Consider the following 17786-nt stretch of genomic DNA (forward strand, 5'->3'; position numbering starts at 1 on the left):
CACCATAGTCACAATTCTTCAGCACGAAATCGCATAGCAGACAAGCACACAGAAACAATAATCAAAGCGACAAAACGGAATTACGACGAACCAAAATCACAAAGCAAAATAAACTCTCACGAAGGAGAGATAGATCAAACCCCTCACAAGGAGAGACATCAATTTATTCTTCTCCTTTAAAATCTATACTTCTAGTGATAATGTAAATAATTAAAACATGTAATATAAAACAGATGGAGTAATAATTAAAAAGAAAATGAATTTTAACATTGAAAGTCAAGTTTTAGAAGATAAATATTAATGGTAAATTATTTATTTTAATAATGTAATTAAATCTTAGAGTAAAAAAAGGAATATGCAATTAGTCCTAACTAGACTTATTCACAGGCTTAACATATAGTTAATTAGGTTTGGATTGATATTTTTAGACTAAGCTCATGAGACCAAATCGAGTCCAACCATAATGTTCACTTAGTCCGTAATTAACCAAAATAGATTAAAGTTTGATGTGTCACTACTAAATTAGAATTCTAGAATGAAGAAAATAAACATATATAATAGTGATCGACCAGGTATGTAGTTAGAATTGGGTTAGAGATTTCCCTTTTATGCAGAGGAATCACGCCTACGGATAGCAACGGGTAGGGTACCCGCGGGTAGTATCAATCCCAAACTCTTACCCTTTTTTTTTAACTACCCGTACTCTTCTCATTACCCTAACGGGTATATATTTTGCATCTCATACTCTTTCCATTTAATTCGCGGGTACCCGCGGGTACCCTTACCCGTTAAGAATCAATAAATAAAATAAAAAATATTGCAAATTTAACAAAGTATAAATTTAATCAATAAAAATAAAATAGTTTAGTGGTATCACTTAATGGTTAAAGAACAAAACTTTAGTATTCAAATCTCACATCTTACATCCAAAACACAATAATATTTTTTACTATATAAAAAATTTCAGACGGGTAACGTGTACCGGGTACCCTGGGAGGTCTTCCCATACCCGTCCCATTACCCTAACGGGTAATGGTTTTGATCTCATACCCGTCTCATACCCTTTTATATAGGGTATGGGTAGTCCAATTAGGATCGGGTAGTGCCGGGTATCCGCCGGTAGAGTACCTGTTGCCATCCCTAATCACGCCATATGGAATAAGGAACCCATATTGATTTTTCTCATGAAATGTCAAACCATCTCGCTCACTATCTAAGTAAGGTTCCCAAACTATCTCGTATGCACATTCTTCGCATTCTTCGAGATCCCCACGGAGCGATATGAAAATAAAGCCTTTGAGGACAGTCTTGTAAATGGGTTACACATGCCACCCGCTTGCTTCTTAGTTTGTATAAGGGACGACTCCAACTCTGACGCAAAAAGAGTCGAAATGGACTAAGTCCCTTAGCGGGAATCTTTAGTGAGGGTATCAATCATTCTCGAGTGAGAGCGAATAGCTTTCCTTTCTTGTCCACCCTGATGGATTCTGTTTTCTAGGCTACGGCTAGATGGCCATAGTCCGATATTGGTGTATGCGGAGTAAGTAGAGTGTACAGAACCTTAAGTACCGGCGGGCCTTTATTTTATGGTAGACCTAATTCAGTGATCCCAAGAAGCGGGAACGGGGAGCTCTCTCTCACCCCATAGGGATCTCCATCCCAACTCCAAGCATGTTCCCAAGAGAATTTCTCATGGGGATTCTTTAATATAGTTTATAGTCCTTTCATATTGTTTCTTCCATATTTTAAATTTGGATCAATATGGTAATTTACTACTTGTCTCGGTCTGAATTATGTATTTTGGTGGGATCAATTTGGTAATTTCACCTGAATTAAGGGTGGTAGATGTAATTATTTATTGATTAATGTTCAACTGGTCAGATTCGTTTTTGGGTGATAAATATTGGGCCGATTTGGTTAATTTACCAAACAATCAGGCTAGAAATTGTAATTGGCCAATCAGGTAGTTGGAGAACGTGATGATAAGAATAACTGTAAGTTAATTGGAGGCAGTGGATAATGGGAAATTGGTAGCAGTCTTACTTTATAGTTAGTGGAGATAGGCTATAAATGAGCCAATCCGTTCATGAGCGGTTTGGTGGTCGGCTCGATAAAAGTTTACTCGACTCGACTCGATTTGTAAACGAGCCGTTCGTGAGTACGATTTATTAGCTCGGTTCGTAAACGAGCCAAGTTTCAGTAGGCCAAAGCTCGGTTCGAAAGCTCGTGAGCATGCTCGATTAGAATATTTATGAACAAAATTTTTTTTTTCTAGAAAACTATAGTTTTGTGTTAGTTCACAAATATCTAAACTTAATATTATTTCATTTTTCTATTAGATGAGTTCGTTCACAAACATAATAAGATTTATTCACAAACTTTACTTGTGAGCTTGTTTATGTACACAATTAAAAAGCTATTTGCGAGCAAATTTCATAAATATAGTTAACGATTTACTCACAATCAATTCATAATTAGATAATTTTCTTAATAAACCAAGTTCAAAGAGTATTTTGGGCTCGAAACAAGCTCGATGTTCGGCTCGAGCTCATTTATTTTCTAATGAGCTGAGCCGAGCTTGAGCAAGTCAAAACTCGGCCCGAGCTTGAGCAAGTCAAAACTCGGCCTGAGCTTGAGCTCGTTAATTTTATAGCGAGCCGAACTTGAACAGGTCAAAACTCGACTCGGTTCGGCTCGATTACAACCCTAGAGCTAGGGGACTTGAGTACATTTGTCATGTGTATAATATTAATATATTTTATATTTAAAGTATATATATAAATATTTTTTCAATTTTTTTTTATTATCAAAATAATAGATAATAAAACTGATAAAGGAATATTAAATTGCTTGAATATTATAATATAATATGTGGATATTATTGTCCTAATATCATATTTTTTTTTTTTTGGGAAACATGGAAGGCTAAAAAGCCCAGGAAACAAAGAAACAAAACAAGAAAAAAATAGAGGTGGGAGAGGAAGCCAGAGCTAAGTATCTAAGTTTGGAACCATCGTAGAAGAGGTTCGGCCGTGTCGATCCTCTGAAAGAATTTGCTGGAGACCTGTAGGGGGCACAACACACTCGTGGTGACCCAAGACTAAGGTGCCTGCGAAATTTTTGCCAACCAGTCAGCTGCCTGATTTCCTTCCCTGTATACGTGTTGGAACTTAACTTCCCAATTCCTGTCCCGTAGTCCCCAACACTCCCGAATCAACCATCCTAAAGGGTGGTGGATGGTCTTTGAATTATTCATAAGCCGTAGAACCGTATCTGAGTCCATTTCCATTATGATCTTCCTATATCCCTTCTCCCAAGCAATACGGAGGCCAAAGAAGAGACCCCAAAGCTCTGCCAAGAAAGCCGTACAAATGCCCAGGTTTACCATGAAACCGCCTTTCCATTCACCTGTGTCGTCACGAATCAACCCTCTAGTAGCCGCAAGGCCCGGGTTGCCTTTGCTGGCACCATCTGTGTTTATCTTTACCCAACCCCCCTCAGGCGGCACTCACCTAATCATTCGCTCCACCCTTTGCCAATGTGGTGCGGTTTCTCTGCTGTTGTAGGCTTTGTGGACTTCCTCAGCTCGTGATGAAACAAAGCCACTCGTCACTCTTGTGTTGCCCTCAGCGTTGAACACGTGGTCATTCCTCCCTTTCCAGATCCACCATAGGCTCATGCTAAAAATAACGCACCAAGGGATTCCACGTACAGCTCTTGTTGTGCTAATATTCAAATCAACCCAATCTGTTAAGGTCGTTCCATAGAACTGTGCTCGACTTTCTGCTGGAATTACGAACTGCTGCCATATGTCTTTTGCTCGGCTACAGTCTCTTAAATCGTGAAGGACGTTTTCCTCGCATCCACACTCGGCGCAGCTAGCATCAGTGGTCATGTGTCTGTTAGCTCTGTTTTTATTTACTAAAACCGCATTCTGCCTTGTTAACCAGATGAAGACACGAACCCTTTCCGGGACCGGTATTCGCCAAATTACCCTCCATTTTTAGGCAGCAGCAGCAGAGTTCGCGCCTTCGATAATCTGGTTCGGCCGACATAACTCATAGCCTGTTTTCACTGTATACTCACCCGAATTCGATTCTCTCCAGTACCACGAGTCCAAACCTGGCTCATCTGGGAACACCACATACGAAGCCATGGTCAACACAGTGTCATTGGTCAAAAAAGGGTTAAAATGTGCCACTTCCAGCCCGATCCGTCTTCCCAAAAGTCCCTGATCGTAACATCTCGCAGCCTCGGCGGAACGGTCTGAACAGCACGTGCTAGTAACGCCGATTCTCCACACCAGACATCCTCCCAAAATAACGTCGTTCTGCCGTTGGTAATCAGCTTATTTGTTCCCAGTTTCAGAACTTCCGCCCCCGCTATGATTCCTCGCCATGTTAGAGATTGATTAGACTTTGCACGAAAGATCTCCATGCCAGTGCGGTTTCCACCATATTTTGCTCGAAGAACCTTAGCCCATAGTCTGTCCGGATCAGTTACCAGTCGCCAACTTAGCTTACCCAACATTGCATTGTTGAAAGCCTATGTATTACGGATGCCCAAACCCCCCTCTGCTCTTGGACGGCACACCTTATCCCATTTAAGCAGATGAGGTTTCTTCTGGGAGGCAAAGGACCCCCATAGGAAGCTACGATTGCAAGCTTCCAGCTTCCTACAAATGCTCATAGGTAGAATTGCAGTTTGCATTACATAAGCCGGTATGGAGGAAGTGACTGACCTGATTAGTGTTATTCGGCCTGCAATTGACAAACATTTGGCTTTCCACCCCGCTAACCGCGATTGAACACGTTCCACTACATACTTGAAGGTGTCAGAGCTCACCCGCTCATGTATCAGTGGCATTCCCAGGTACTTCCCTAAGTTCGACGTCTTCTCAAACCCCAACATGTCACAAATTCCCCTGCTGACCACCTCAGAAACATTCTTCGAGAAGAAAATGCGCGACTTAGCAATATTTACCTTTTGCCCAGAGCACTCACAGAACTGGCTGACAATGTTCTTTATAACCATGGCTTGTTGAATATATGCCTTTGCCATTAACACTATGTCATCTGCAAAAAAGACATGTGAGAGACTAGGACCACTACGGGAGAGTTTGATTGGTTTCCATGTGTTTCACAGAATCGCATCATTTATCATATGGCTCAGCTTCTCTAGACACATTACAAAGAGGTAGGGCGATAACGAGTCCCCTTGTCTAAGGCCTCTAGTCGGGTTGAATCCCTCCAGTTTCTCCTCGTTCCATAGCACTCGCATTGCAGATGCTTCTACACAGTTCATGATTAAATTCACCCAGTGCTCATTAAGGCCTACTTCCTGCAGTGTTGTTCTGAGGAAATGCCAGCTGATCCGATCGTAAGCCTTCTCTAGATCGAGTTTAAGAATCATATCCACGTATCTCCCTTTCCTGTTTTTCATTGAGTGAATTGCCTCCTGGACCAGGATAATGTTGTCTGAGATGTTTCTACCTGGGATGAAATTGCTTTGAGTTGGGCTTATGATTCCATTCAGGATCGGCTTGAGGCGGTTAACAATACACTTTGTGATCACCTTATAGACCACATTGCAGAGACTAATTGGTCGGAATTGAGAGATATATTCAGGCCCACGTACCTTGGGTATGACAGTGTTTAGTGTTTCTGACATGTTAGAAGGGATTCGGCCAGTCTGTAAAGCAAGTAACACTGCCTCACTAATTTGCGCTCCAGTTGTGCCCCAGAGTTTCTGAAAAAAGACTGCTTGGAAACCGTCGGGCCTAGCGGCCTTGTAGGGATCCATTGCAAACAACGCTTGACGCACATCCGAGGTTGTGAAGGCCTTTTCGATAGCCTGTTGTACTGTATCCTCGACCCTTGGAAAGCTAAACAGTGTGAACAGCGGCCCCCGATTCGGTTCCTCCTCTGTGTAGAGTTTTTGAAAATAATCGAACACCATCATACGAATCTGATCCTGTTCCCATTGCCATATGCCGTTAATATCCCTCAGTCCAGAAAAATGATTTACCCGTCTTCGGATAAGAGTTGAGAGGTGGAAGAAGGTAGTGTTGCGGTCCCCTAGGTTCAACCAGTTAATTCTCGACTTCTGGAACCAGGTAAGCTCTTCTTGCTCAAGAATTCCATTCAGCTCACCCATCAGGTTCTTCTCAAGGCGCAGTAGACCGGAAGTTACTCTCACAGCCAGATCACGTTGCACCCCCACAAGATGTCTATAAACTCTACCTTTGCGGAAGTTGAGGCTACCGTAAACCTCTTTGCTCCAGTTCATTAAGGAGCATGCAAGCTTCTCAAGATTTTCTGTAATGGTCATACCTGAGTCCCAATTCTCCACCAGAAGACGTTGAAAATCAATGTGCTTCATCCAAGCTGCTTGAAAACGAAACAGGTGCTGCCTCGGGGTCGGGTCAGTTCCATTAGTGTTAAGTAGGATGGGAGTGTGATCAGAACCGTTACGAGGGAGATGTCTAATGAGTGCGTCCGGGAATTGCGCTCTCCAGTCAGTGCTTCACAAAGCACGGTCAAGTCTACAAGCCACTCGTGTTCTGCTTGTAATCCCATGGTACCATGTGAACCCCGGTCCCTGGAAGCCTAAATCAACCAAATCCATTCCATTTATCCAGTTCACAAAGAAGACACATCGAGCCAGGGTTCTAAAAGATCCTCCTTGCTTCTCCTCTTGAGCCTTTATGCAGTTGAAGTCGCCAATCAAGAGCCACGGGTTTGTGACAGTCTCTTTCAGAGTAAGAAGTTCGCCCAAGGCTACCCTTTTGTAATGCATCTGAGGTCGAATGTAAACAAATGTGACATCAAAACAAATGCTCGGATTATTATCTGCCAGGCACGTTACTGTAGTGTGAAGATACTGTGTCGAGGCCGAAATAACATCCAATCTGACTCTGTCATCATGCCAGAAAACCCAAATACCTCCACTAAAGCCCTCTGCTTCAACAATCTCCACATTGGTGAACTTCCATTTTCTCTGTAGCTCATGGGCCCTGATTCCTTGCAACTTAGGTTCCAGAATGACGAAAATATCTGGATCCTGAATAGTGATGAGATGTTTCGCTGCTCTAAAGAAAGCAGTGCTTCCCGCTCCACAACAGTTCCAAGAGAGAATCTTCATAATAAAATGAAAGAAAGAAGAACCAGGGAGACCCCAGGGCAATACTCATATATTCGCGTTTGGTCCAGTAAAACTGGACCCTCTCACTGTGTTTGACACGTCCGCTAATACCAATTGCTTGGTTTTATGAGCTTTGGGGTTGTTCCCATCCCCCTTCACCTGTATAGCTGAGCTTTTTGAAGCATTTTCCTTTCCAAGCGTCTCAATACGGATCCTCTTCCCACGGTTCTGCGTTCCTTCTTGCTCTAGAGTATCAACATTGCAGTCGCTTGCATCAATTCTAAGGACACCAAAAGCATTGTTCCCCACCTTTGGTTTGGGACGAGTTTGGTGTTGGCTGCTGATTTTCCTTGCTTTATTCAAGCTAGTGTCATTTGCAGCGTTGAAGATAACTAACGGTCCCATGGCGGGCAATGTCCCACTGTTTGAGTTTTGATTCGCCCCCGAGATGCTAGCCTTATTTGTCTCATTGTGAATTATTGGATGGGTTGTATGGGTTCTCCCACCAGTTCCATCACCTGTAGTTGGTCTTACCCTTGGCAGCCACTTTTTGCATGCTACCATCATCCACGGGCCATACTCATCAAAAGAATCTGCTCTTGTCTTGTTACCCTCTTTCTCTGGAGAGGCTCCATTGGTGTTATCTCCCTGTGCATCTCCCCCTTGAAGTGCAATTAGGCTTTGTGTGACCATACTTCCCACAGGTGGTACAGGCTACATGTAGTCCTTCGTATTCAATACGGTATGAATTTCCATTCACTTCAAACTCAGCAATTAGCGGCTTTAGGAGATCGATTTCCACACAGACTCGAGCGAATTTTTCCCGGGATGCTTTCACTGTGTTCCTGTCGACCTTGATTGCCTTTCCCAAACAATTGGAAATTGTCATAATGAAGTCTTCATTATACATATGGATTGGTAAGTCCGGGAGCCGCACCCAAACTAAGGTGGATGAGATGGAGGCTGATACAGCTGTAAACTCTTCTGACCATGTTCTGACGGTGAGGTAGTGTCCTTGGACACTCCAAGGGCCCTCATGAATCACTTTCAATCTATCTTCCGAGTCGTCAAAGGTGACCAGATAGAAGCCATAGCCTATGTCCATGATTTCCACTTTGCCAGTGGGTTTCCAGATTTCCAGAGCCCTGCGCTGTAGAGCAATAAACCCTACATTCTTTCCCAAAAGTTTTACAATCAACGCATCCTGCCAAGGTTTCCCCCATTGCTTCATCACATCTTCACGGACTGTAAATTTCGGTTTTAAGGGATTCTCAAGTGAAATTGATACCAAACCTTCTGCTTGTAAATCAATTGGGATTCTGGCGGCTGCACCAGGACGATCTCCTACCACTGAATCTTTATACGACTTTGGTTCCGTAGTATCCATATCTTCTAGTCGCCTTCCATCTTCCGGCGGAATTTCCGCCTTCGACATAGGACGCTCGGGCGGCGTGGGATCTTGAGTGTAGGCGGCGATATTATGGTTTCTCGAGCGATGGATTACTACTTGATGTTTATCATATTACTTAACTAATATTGTCCTAATATCATGGAACTATATTTAGGCTACATTGAAATTAAATGGTATAACAGTTTATTAGATAAAATATACCATATTAGCACAAGGAGTTATAATCACTTTAAAATGGAAAAAAAAAAAAGAGTATATAAACAGATTTATAAACTACTTTGGCCCAGCCCAGTAGAGAATTTGTTTGGAGCCATTAAATTGATAAATGTATTTCATAGTAGACCTGTTCACGGGTCCGGTTGCCTTCCAGTCCATCCAGACTTGTATCCCATAGGTCGGGTTTGTACATAAAAATTTATTTTTAGGCCCAGTCCAATCCAAACCTACTAAAGCCCGTCTTTTTTGGACGTTTTTGGATTTATAAAAATAGCATGAACCCGGCCCGGCCCAGTCCGTCTATTAATATTAATTAATAAATTTATATATTAATATGGGTTGAGCTTGGGCTAAGCATTTTTAGATAAAAGCCGGCTGGACCTGGCCCAGTCCGGCCCATGAACAGGTCTATTTTATAGTGAGGTTTCCCAACACAGTAATGGGCGTGAATGTGTAAGAAGCACATGCCAGATCGGATTCCTTTAAATCATCAAGCACTAAAAAATAACCGGAGTCATTTTGGTTCACTCGTTTAATACCGGTTCACCGGTTTCCTCCGGTTTTTGAGGGGTTAACATTATTAACCCGAAATGGTTATGACCGGACCGGCTGTCTGTCTGATTCACAGTTGAACTAGTTCAACAGGCCGGTTTAGTCTGATTTTAAAATCATTATGATACAACAACTTAGCAACTGTAATTTCAACATTAGCGACTCCAAATTCCATTCCTTGACAGCCTCGTCTACCGGAATCAAATGCAAGATATTCAAAGTTATGTCCTTTAAAATTAATTCAACTATCAATAAATCTTTCTGGTTTAAATTTATCTGCAACTTCTTTCATTGTATCTCTTCCCATAGCCCAAGCATGAACCATGATTTAATTTTGATTGGTATATTATACCCTTCAATTACACAACTTCCTCTACATCTCGTGGAACTAATAATGGAACTCAAAAATGTAATCTGAATGTTTCTTCAACTACTAAATTTCGTTCGAAAGTAGCTTGATTATTAGTTCATGAACAAGCTCATTCGATTATAATATTCATAAATAGACTCATGAACAAGCTCAGTTTGATTGTTTTTTCAATATTATTATTTCTTGAGTGATGTGAGACAAACTTAAGTTATTGTGATGAATTAAAATATTTATGTTTTTTTATGTATTCAACATCTAAAAACTTGATAATATTAAGTTTGTAAACTTCATATTATTTCATCTAGTATTAGGTGAGTTCGTCTGTAAACACAATAAACAAACAATATATGAATTGTTTACTATTAGATGAGTTCGTCCCCAAATACTATAAACGAACAATATACGAATTGTTCGCGAGCAACTTATTTATTGACTCACATGTTTTTCCCTTGTATTTGTTTATGAATATACTTATTGAGTTTTTCATGAGAAAAGTTTATGAACAAAATAAATGAGTCACTCGCTAACAGTTCACGAATAGATAATTTCCTTTATGAACCAAGCTCAAACATGATTTTGAGCTTGAACCGAGTTCGAAACTCAGCTCGGTCTCATTAATTTTCTATAGTACCGAACATGAGCATGCCAAAACTCAACTCGCCCCTACTCAGCTCGATTACATCCCTATCCACAAAGATGGAGACCGAAACGATTATTTTCTCATTTCATCAACAGAAACATAATGGGGATTCCCCTAGAAATGAGGAAGGGAATGGGAAGCGAAGTCCACATTCCCACCCCGCCCCATTTACAACTCTAACGAGGCAAACATTAGGGATGTTCTATATTACCAATTAATCAAATTTATATGTAATATTTCAACAATCAATTACAAACACTAAACATTATTGATAACATTATTGATGAAAGTAAGAAAACTCATAACTAATTGCTCTAAACTGAGTTGTGAGGAACATATGGAATTGTTCTAAGCTGAGTTCTGAGGAACATATGGAGTAGGAATAATATAGAGCTCCGATAACCTTCTAGTAGTACCTCCAATTTTTTCAGTCATATCAAGATTCTCCGGCACCATTCCATCACCAAGCCTCCAATCAAAATGATATAACAACTTAGCAACTGCAATTTCAACATTAGCAACTCCAAATGCCATTCCAGGACAACTTCTCCTCCCAGAACCAAATGGAAGATACTCAAAATTATGTCCTTTGAAATCAATTGGACTATCAATAAATCTTTCTGGTTTAAATTTCTCTGCATCTTCTCCCCAATATTTTGTATCTCTTCCCATAGCCCAAGCATTAACCATGATTTTGGTTTTGACTGGTATATCATAGCCTTCGATGACACAACTTTCTCTGCATTCTCTTGGAACTAATAATGGCACTGAAGGATGTAATCTGAATGTTTCTTTGATTACTAGTTTTAGGTAGTGGAGGTCTTGTAAATCTGCTTCATCTATGCTTGCTTTTCCTTTGAATTTTTCTCTTATTTCTGCTTGTGCTTTTTTCATTACTTCTGGGTTTTTTATTAGTTCAGACATTAACCATTCTGTTGTTGCAGCTGATGTGTCTACACCTGCAACAAACATATCCTGAAAAAGAAGTAGAAAAAAGAAAAATTGTTAACCCAACAACTTAATTAAATAGGTAATGTGATCATGTAATTAATATCCCCACATTTGGGAGATAAACAAAAGGATTAATATAGAGAGAGCGCTTGCTCAATGCGTTACGAACCGTCTGAACCTAATTTAAACAAACTAATTGTGCCTTAAATTTAGAAAGTGTCTTGAATGGCTTAAATTGATATGATTAGCTTTCTAAGTCCACGTGGTGGCATAATCTTGTAGAAAACATAAAAAAGTGATAACTGTTTGTTATTTTGGTTAAACTTCTAACTAGATTAAACTTTGTTATATGAGAAATAGATCCCGTTTAGGCCGTGGCTATCTATCCATGTTGGAGCTTATTATCGATGTCAAAACTGATACCGAGGCATGAAACTATGCTCTTTTATATAATTGAAAACATTATGAGTTACAAAAAAAAAAAAAAATCCACGTGGCATAACGTGATTTGATTTAGTCAAATTGAAATTTAGATGAGTTTAAATAAGTTTAGAAGATGAATAAATCACTTTAAACAAATCAACATGACAAATAAATTAGTTTAAGCTAGTCAGGAGGCTAACGAAAAAACTTGAACTCAATGATCAATAAAAATTTTAACCCGAGTACAAGGGACTATGATATAGTACTGATATTTTATTGTATTTTTTATCTATTATTTAGTTAAATTTGACCATTGAACTATTGCAATGGTTAATATATGGTGATATTTTGATATTTTGACACGTGATATATCTTAAAATTTATCTGCGATAGGATAAATAATTTTATTAACTTTCTATTCAAATTGAATGAATTTTGAGATAGATTAGATGCCAAATATAATTAAATAATAGATTAATGACTAAATAATAATATTTTAGATAGATGAAGAGCTAAAACCCCGTATTAATCTAGAAAGCTTTGTTTTCATGTAGCCGAATAAGTTGAAAAAAAAGTTACAAGAATAAAAAGCCAAAAAAGCCAAAAAGCATTATGTAGGTCCTTATCTTTCGCTTGTTAGTGCATTAAGTTTTTTAATTTTTTTTTTCATACATTAGTTCCTATCTTTTAATTTTAATTTTAATTGCTATAGTTTTTGAAATTTTATTTTGATACATTAGTTTCGTGATCTTTTATTTTTAATTAAATATAAAAATAGTTTTTGAATTTGAAACTCGACTAATAGATAGTTATTCTTTCAGTCTTGATCATATGCACCTAATAAGCATATAGAATTTACTTATTTACCGTTAGATTTAAACTTGTTAAAATTCTAAGGTGAAGATTTAAAGCATCCTTATATCTAATTGTGAATGAGCAAATTCACTTGCTCATTAAAATGTATATAAAAGTTCCTAGTTATTCTTTATTAATTTCAGTTGCAAGTTGAAATTTATATTTTAATAATTGAAAACATTTTTTAATATATCCGATTATTATAAAAAAAATGTATTTCAAACTGTAATCTATTAATTGTTAGAAAATTACCTAGACTCTGAATTTACTTACTGTGATTATTAGTCCGTTGAAATTATTTAATGTGACCTATTGATTTTCTAAAAATTATTTATTAATTCCTGAATTGATTTACAGTGATCTATTAGCACTACGAACTTGCTTAAAATAACCTATTCACTCTTTGAAAATTACATATTGGTCCATTAAATTTACTTACACTGATTTAATAACCTCTGAACTTCCTTAAAATGATATATTGGCTTTTTAAAAATTACCTATTAGTCCGTTGAATTTACTTACAATAATCTATTGACCTTATAAATTTATTTAAATTGACCGATTGATTCTCTAAAAATTATCTATTAGCCCTTCACCTACTTAACTTACTTAAAATTTACACATTTCAAACTTTTTCAAAACTTCAATCTTCACTCTGACACATGAATTTTAGGAATCAAAAACAACTTTAAACAAATTCAGAAGTAACTACCACCCAAAATAACTTTAATATATCCAAATAAACCATCAAAAACACAGTAATCAATAAAATCAAAGTTAAAAGAGAAGTAGATATACTAACCATGATAACAGCTTTAATAGTAACATCACTCAAAGGAATTTCAAGAGTTCCACTTTCCTGCAAATTCAAAAGAACATCAACAAGATCCAAATCATCCTCCCCTTTCTTCCTCCCTTTCCTCTCCTCTCTATGTTCTTCAATTATACTCTCAAATATCTTATCAATATTCTTCTGCAGTCTATCCACTCTAATCCTTATCCCACTAAACACCTTCAGCAATTTCACAGAAGGATAAGCATCAGCAAAACTTATCCCACTCCCAACTTCAAACATTATCTTCTCCAAACTTGATATAAACAAATTCTCCCCTTCCCAAATCTTCCCACACGCCGCTCTCGAAGTAATCCCGTAAGTTGTTGAATCAATCATTCTAGTAAAATTAATTGACTCCCCAGATTGAAACCCCCTAATCAATTCAACTAATTTCGTCGTCTCTTCCTCCCGAATGGCGCGAAACGAAAGAACACGTTTCGCGGCGAGTAATTCTATCATTGTTATTTTCCGGAGTTGTCGCCAATAATCCCCATATGGCGAGAAAGTTATGTCGTGGAAATCGTAGGTGACACTTTTAGCGACGATCATTTGGGGTCGTTGCGCGAAGAGGACGTCGTGTGTTTTTAGGATTTTTTCTGCGGCTTCTTTTGAGGAGATTATGACGTTCTCGAGCTCGCCGAGTTTGAGGTGCATGATGGGGCCGTGGATTTGGGATAAGTCTCGCATTTTTTGGTGGGGGATGCCGCCGATGAGTTGATGGATGTTGCCGATTAAGGGGAGTTTTTTGGGGCCTGGTGGGAGGTTTGGTGTTGGGGTTTTGGGTTTGAGTATTTTACGGAGGAGAATTAGGAAGAGGAGAGTTATTGTGGAGGTTATTGCCCATTCTGATGGAGAAGATGGTGATCGGAATTCTAATTCCATGGTGTTTTGGGGGAAATTACAGAGTGGTGGTTTGGGGGAAATTGCAGAGGTTAATGAGGGTATCTTTGATTAGATAGGGAAGAGTTTCATATATATATATATATAATTTAATTAACTTTGGAGATAGAATATATATTTAGGCATAATATGGGTCAATGGCGTTTTGTCTCAAAATAGTCACTCAATTTTTGTTTTGACTGATTATCTGACTTTGAATTTTATCTCAATTAAGTCATTTCGATAATTTAAAGAGCAAAAAGACATAAAAAAAAATGACGTAACTTGCATATCAGTACTAGTCAACTTTCACCGTTGACCAAAATGATAGGTGGGCATCACCTAACTGACCAAAATGACACTTGGATACCACCTAGCTGACACGTATACAGGTGTCGTTTCGGTAAGCTAGATGGCAAACACGTGTTATCTAGATGACACCTACGTATTGTTTCGGTTGTTGAAAGTTGACCAGTGATGATGTGAAGCCACTTCATTTTTCTGGTGTTTTTTTATCTTGAAGTAGCGTGAGTGACTTGATTGAGATAAAATTCAAAGTTGAATAATTTTATTTAGACGAATTGAATATGATCAGTTACCATTTTAAGATAGCCATAAAAATTCAATGACCAATACTGCATTTGAGCCGCATAATTGGACTAAATTTCAATCACCATTTCAAATTGACCGTTGATGATCACAAAAAAAAAAAAAAATTCAAAAACTGGTCATATTCAAAGCAATTTTAATATTTCAAAATTTTTGTTTTAAAATCATTTAGACGTTTGGTTAGGAGAAATAAAATGGATTTTTAGAAAGAGAAAACTCCAAAAATTGTGATTTTGGAAAACAAAAAATGTGGTTTTATACTAAATATCATTGAAACGAACTTTGTACATTTTTCATTTTGAGATCGTCAATAGTCATATTGAGACGTTAATTAAAGTTTTATGACTATACTATTAGAAAGTGTAAAGTTAAAAGACTTTTATGTTACATTTTGAAGTTTAGTGGTCATATCATGAAAATTAATAAAGTTAAGTAGGCATAGGTATAATTCACCCTTAAGGTGTGTTGCATGTATCTCGGAAAACAAAACGAACAAAGTCGATATATGAGAGATAATAAGTTTATATTTGAGTAAGTTAGAACTTCATTTATAATATGTTATAATTTACTATGTGTATTATGCAATAATATTTCAAATCGTGTGCAATACTAATTACATATGCAACTTACTTTTTAATTGTAATCGAGTGATTAATTAATAAATGTTAAACAAGTCGGGGGAACTTTCAGACAACAACAACAACAACATCATCAAAGTCTTAGTCCCGAAATGATTCGGGATCGGCTAACATGAACCATCATATAAAACCGTGAAATCAAGTCGTGTCAGCGACACAACTGGTGATGTATTAGATCCTTTTTTTGTTCTAGTTCATTTATAATTTTTATATATACAGGTTAATTACATACATAGTCCTTCAAGTATGATGTTCTCAAGCTCGTCATGTTTAAGATGCATGATTGGACCGTGCTTTTGGGATAAATCTCGTATTTTTTGGCAAAAATTTTATTTCAAAAAAAGTTATATATATGATTAATTAATGAATAAAAATAAAAATTTGAACTAAAAATTATGAGAAAAATGTGAATTTGATTTCTACGTATGAAATAGTACTAATTTAATTTTTATATTTATGTAATTATATTAATTTAATTTGGAACGTGTTAATTAAATTCTAATATTTTATCTTTTCTTTATCGGCTAATTAGGTGAGCGTAAAAATTTATACGTATGATCAAATTAGTATTTTATTAATAATTAGATTTTAGTAACGGTTTTTCCAACTTAAAAATTTAAGATATTTAATCATTTAAGTCAAACAATTGAGAGTTATAATATTTTAAGAAATATATTTTAGGATGTAAACTTTTATTTAAATAATTAATTAAAAATGTGTAACTAATGAATTAAATAATGTTAATATTTTATTTAAAAAAAGTATTACTAAGAGTGTAAATATAATTAAGTTATTAAATTTCTGTATCGGTGCCGTGACAAATCGAACTTATTAAAAAATTATTTCATTAATAGCTAGTTTGGATCCACGTTATTATTTTTTAGTTTCAACATTATTAAATGCAACTTTCCAAAAGAAAATATTATTAAAATGCAAGCAGATACAAATCATACTATATATTATAATTGATAATGTTGGATAATAAATAAATTAAATAAAGAATATGTAGCACCCTTATGTTGACTTGAAGTATGATATTACATTTTCAATAATATTCTAATTTGACATGATTGCATGTGCAGACTGGCTGTGATCTGTTTGTATTTTTCTTTTAATATATTCAATTTAATTAGTGAAATTATGGGGTAAAATGATGTGTACTTGATATTTGGTATCCAAATTTTGATATGCTGAGATTTGAATTTTAAATTAAATTTTAGTGAGATTTTGTTTTTAATGCACAAAATTACCATACTTAACACCATGTATCTCTTCTTTATATATATTTTTCAGATTTTTTTTTTTTTTCAGCTTTAGTAAAAGCGAACCGATTTATTTTATCAGCAAATCAATAAATTTATATAATTGAAATAAAAGAAATAATTCAGACTTAAAAGATCAGAATGATTTTTTTTTTTTTTTGAAAATGGAATGGATTAATGAGCCACAATCGGGCAAAAGTTCAACAAACTAGAAGAGATTACATCTGGAATAACATCATAAATAAAAGGAATAGTATGTAAATAGGAAAGCCGAGCAAAAGCATCAGCTAAACCATTAGCTAAACGTTTGACAAAACGGACCGAAAAACCGTTGTTGAGACTGAGTAAAGATTTACAATGAGCAATGATATCACCAAACTCGCTTTCGTCGGGTAGAGACGAATTAATTGCTTGAACAACAGTTAACGAATTTGATTCCAGAAGCACATGCTCAAAACCAGCCGATTTAATCCAATTAAGTGCATTTAACAGAGTCGTAGCTTCCCCTTTGTGCACCAGCTGAAGACCATCGGTAGAATTAACCCGAGTAGATAAAAAGTGCCCCTCATCTGAACGAAGAACAGCAGCAGAACCAGTTTTTCCTGCTGCGGCAAAAAACGCAGCATCAACGCTGCAGCAAACCAGACCCTGAGGAGGGCGATGCCACTTCGAACAGACCACAGGCCGCTCCTGCAGAACATCAATATTCCTAAGATTACGCGCAGCCACCCAATTGGACTGGCAATCCAGACCCCGCATAATAACCTGACGGCTCCTAGTTATTTTGCATTTCCATAGCTTATCATTACGAGCTTTCCACCAACTCCACAAAATCACTAAAAATTTGCAGCATATATCTTTAGTTTGAGTATTGATGATTTCAATGAATAAAGAGTTAAAACCATCAGCATCCAAAGACATAGAATGAATTAGATTAAGCAGATTGATGTCACCCCATATTTCCTTTATATATGGACATGCAACAAATAGATGCCAAAGGTC

At 37.1% G+C, this 17786-nt stretch overlaps 1 protein-coding gene across 1 annotated transcript; it reads right to left on the reverse strand.

Annotated features, from left to right (window-relative positions):
- Positions 1–10523: 10523 nt before the first annotated feature.
- LOC136220796 (cytochrome P450 71D445) lies at positions 10524–14363 on the reverse strand. Its single transcript, XM_066008606.1, has 2 exons — positions 13364–14363; positions 10524–11307 (listed from the first exon to the last, which is right to left on the reverse strand). Exons 1-2 carry the CDS (start codon positions 14276–14278, stop codon positions 10681–10683), a joined length of 1542 nt encoding a protein of 513 aa, XP_065864678.1. The 5' UTR covers positions 14279–14363; the 3' UTR covers positions 10524–10680.
- Positions 14364–17786: the final 3423 nt, after the last annotated feature.

This window comes from Euphorbia lathyris, chromosome 1 (genome assembly GCF_963576675.1).
Source record: "Euphorbia lathyris chromosome 1, ddEupLath1.1, whole genome shotgun sequence".
NCBI lineage: Eukaryota > Viridiplantae > Streptophyta > Magnoliopsida > Malpighiales > Euphorbiaceae > Euphorbia > Euphorbia lathyris.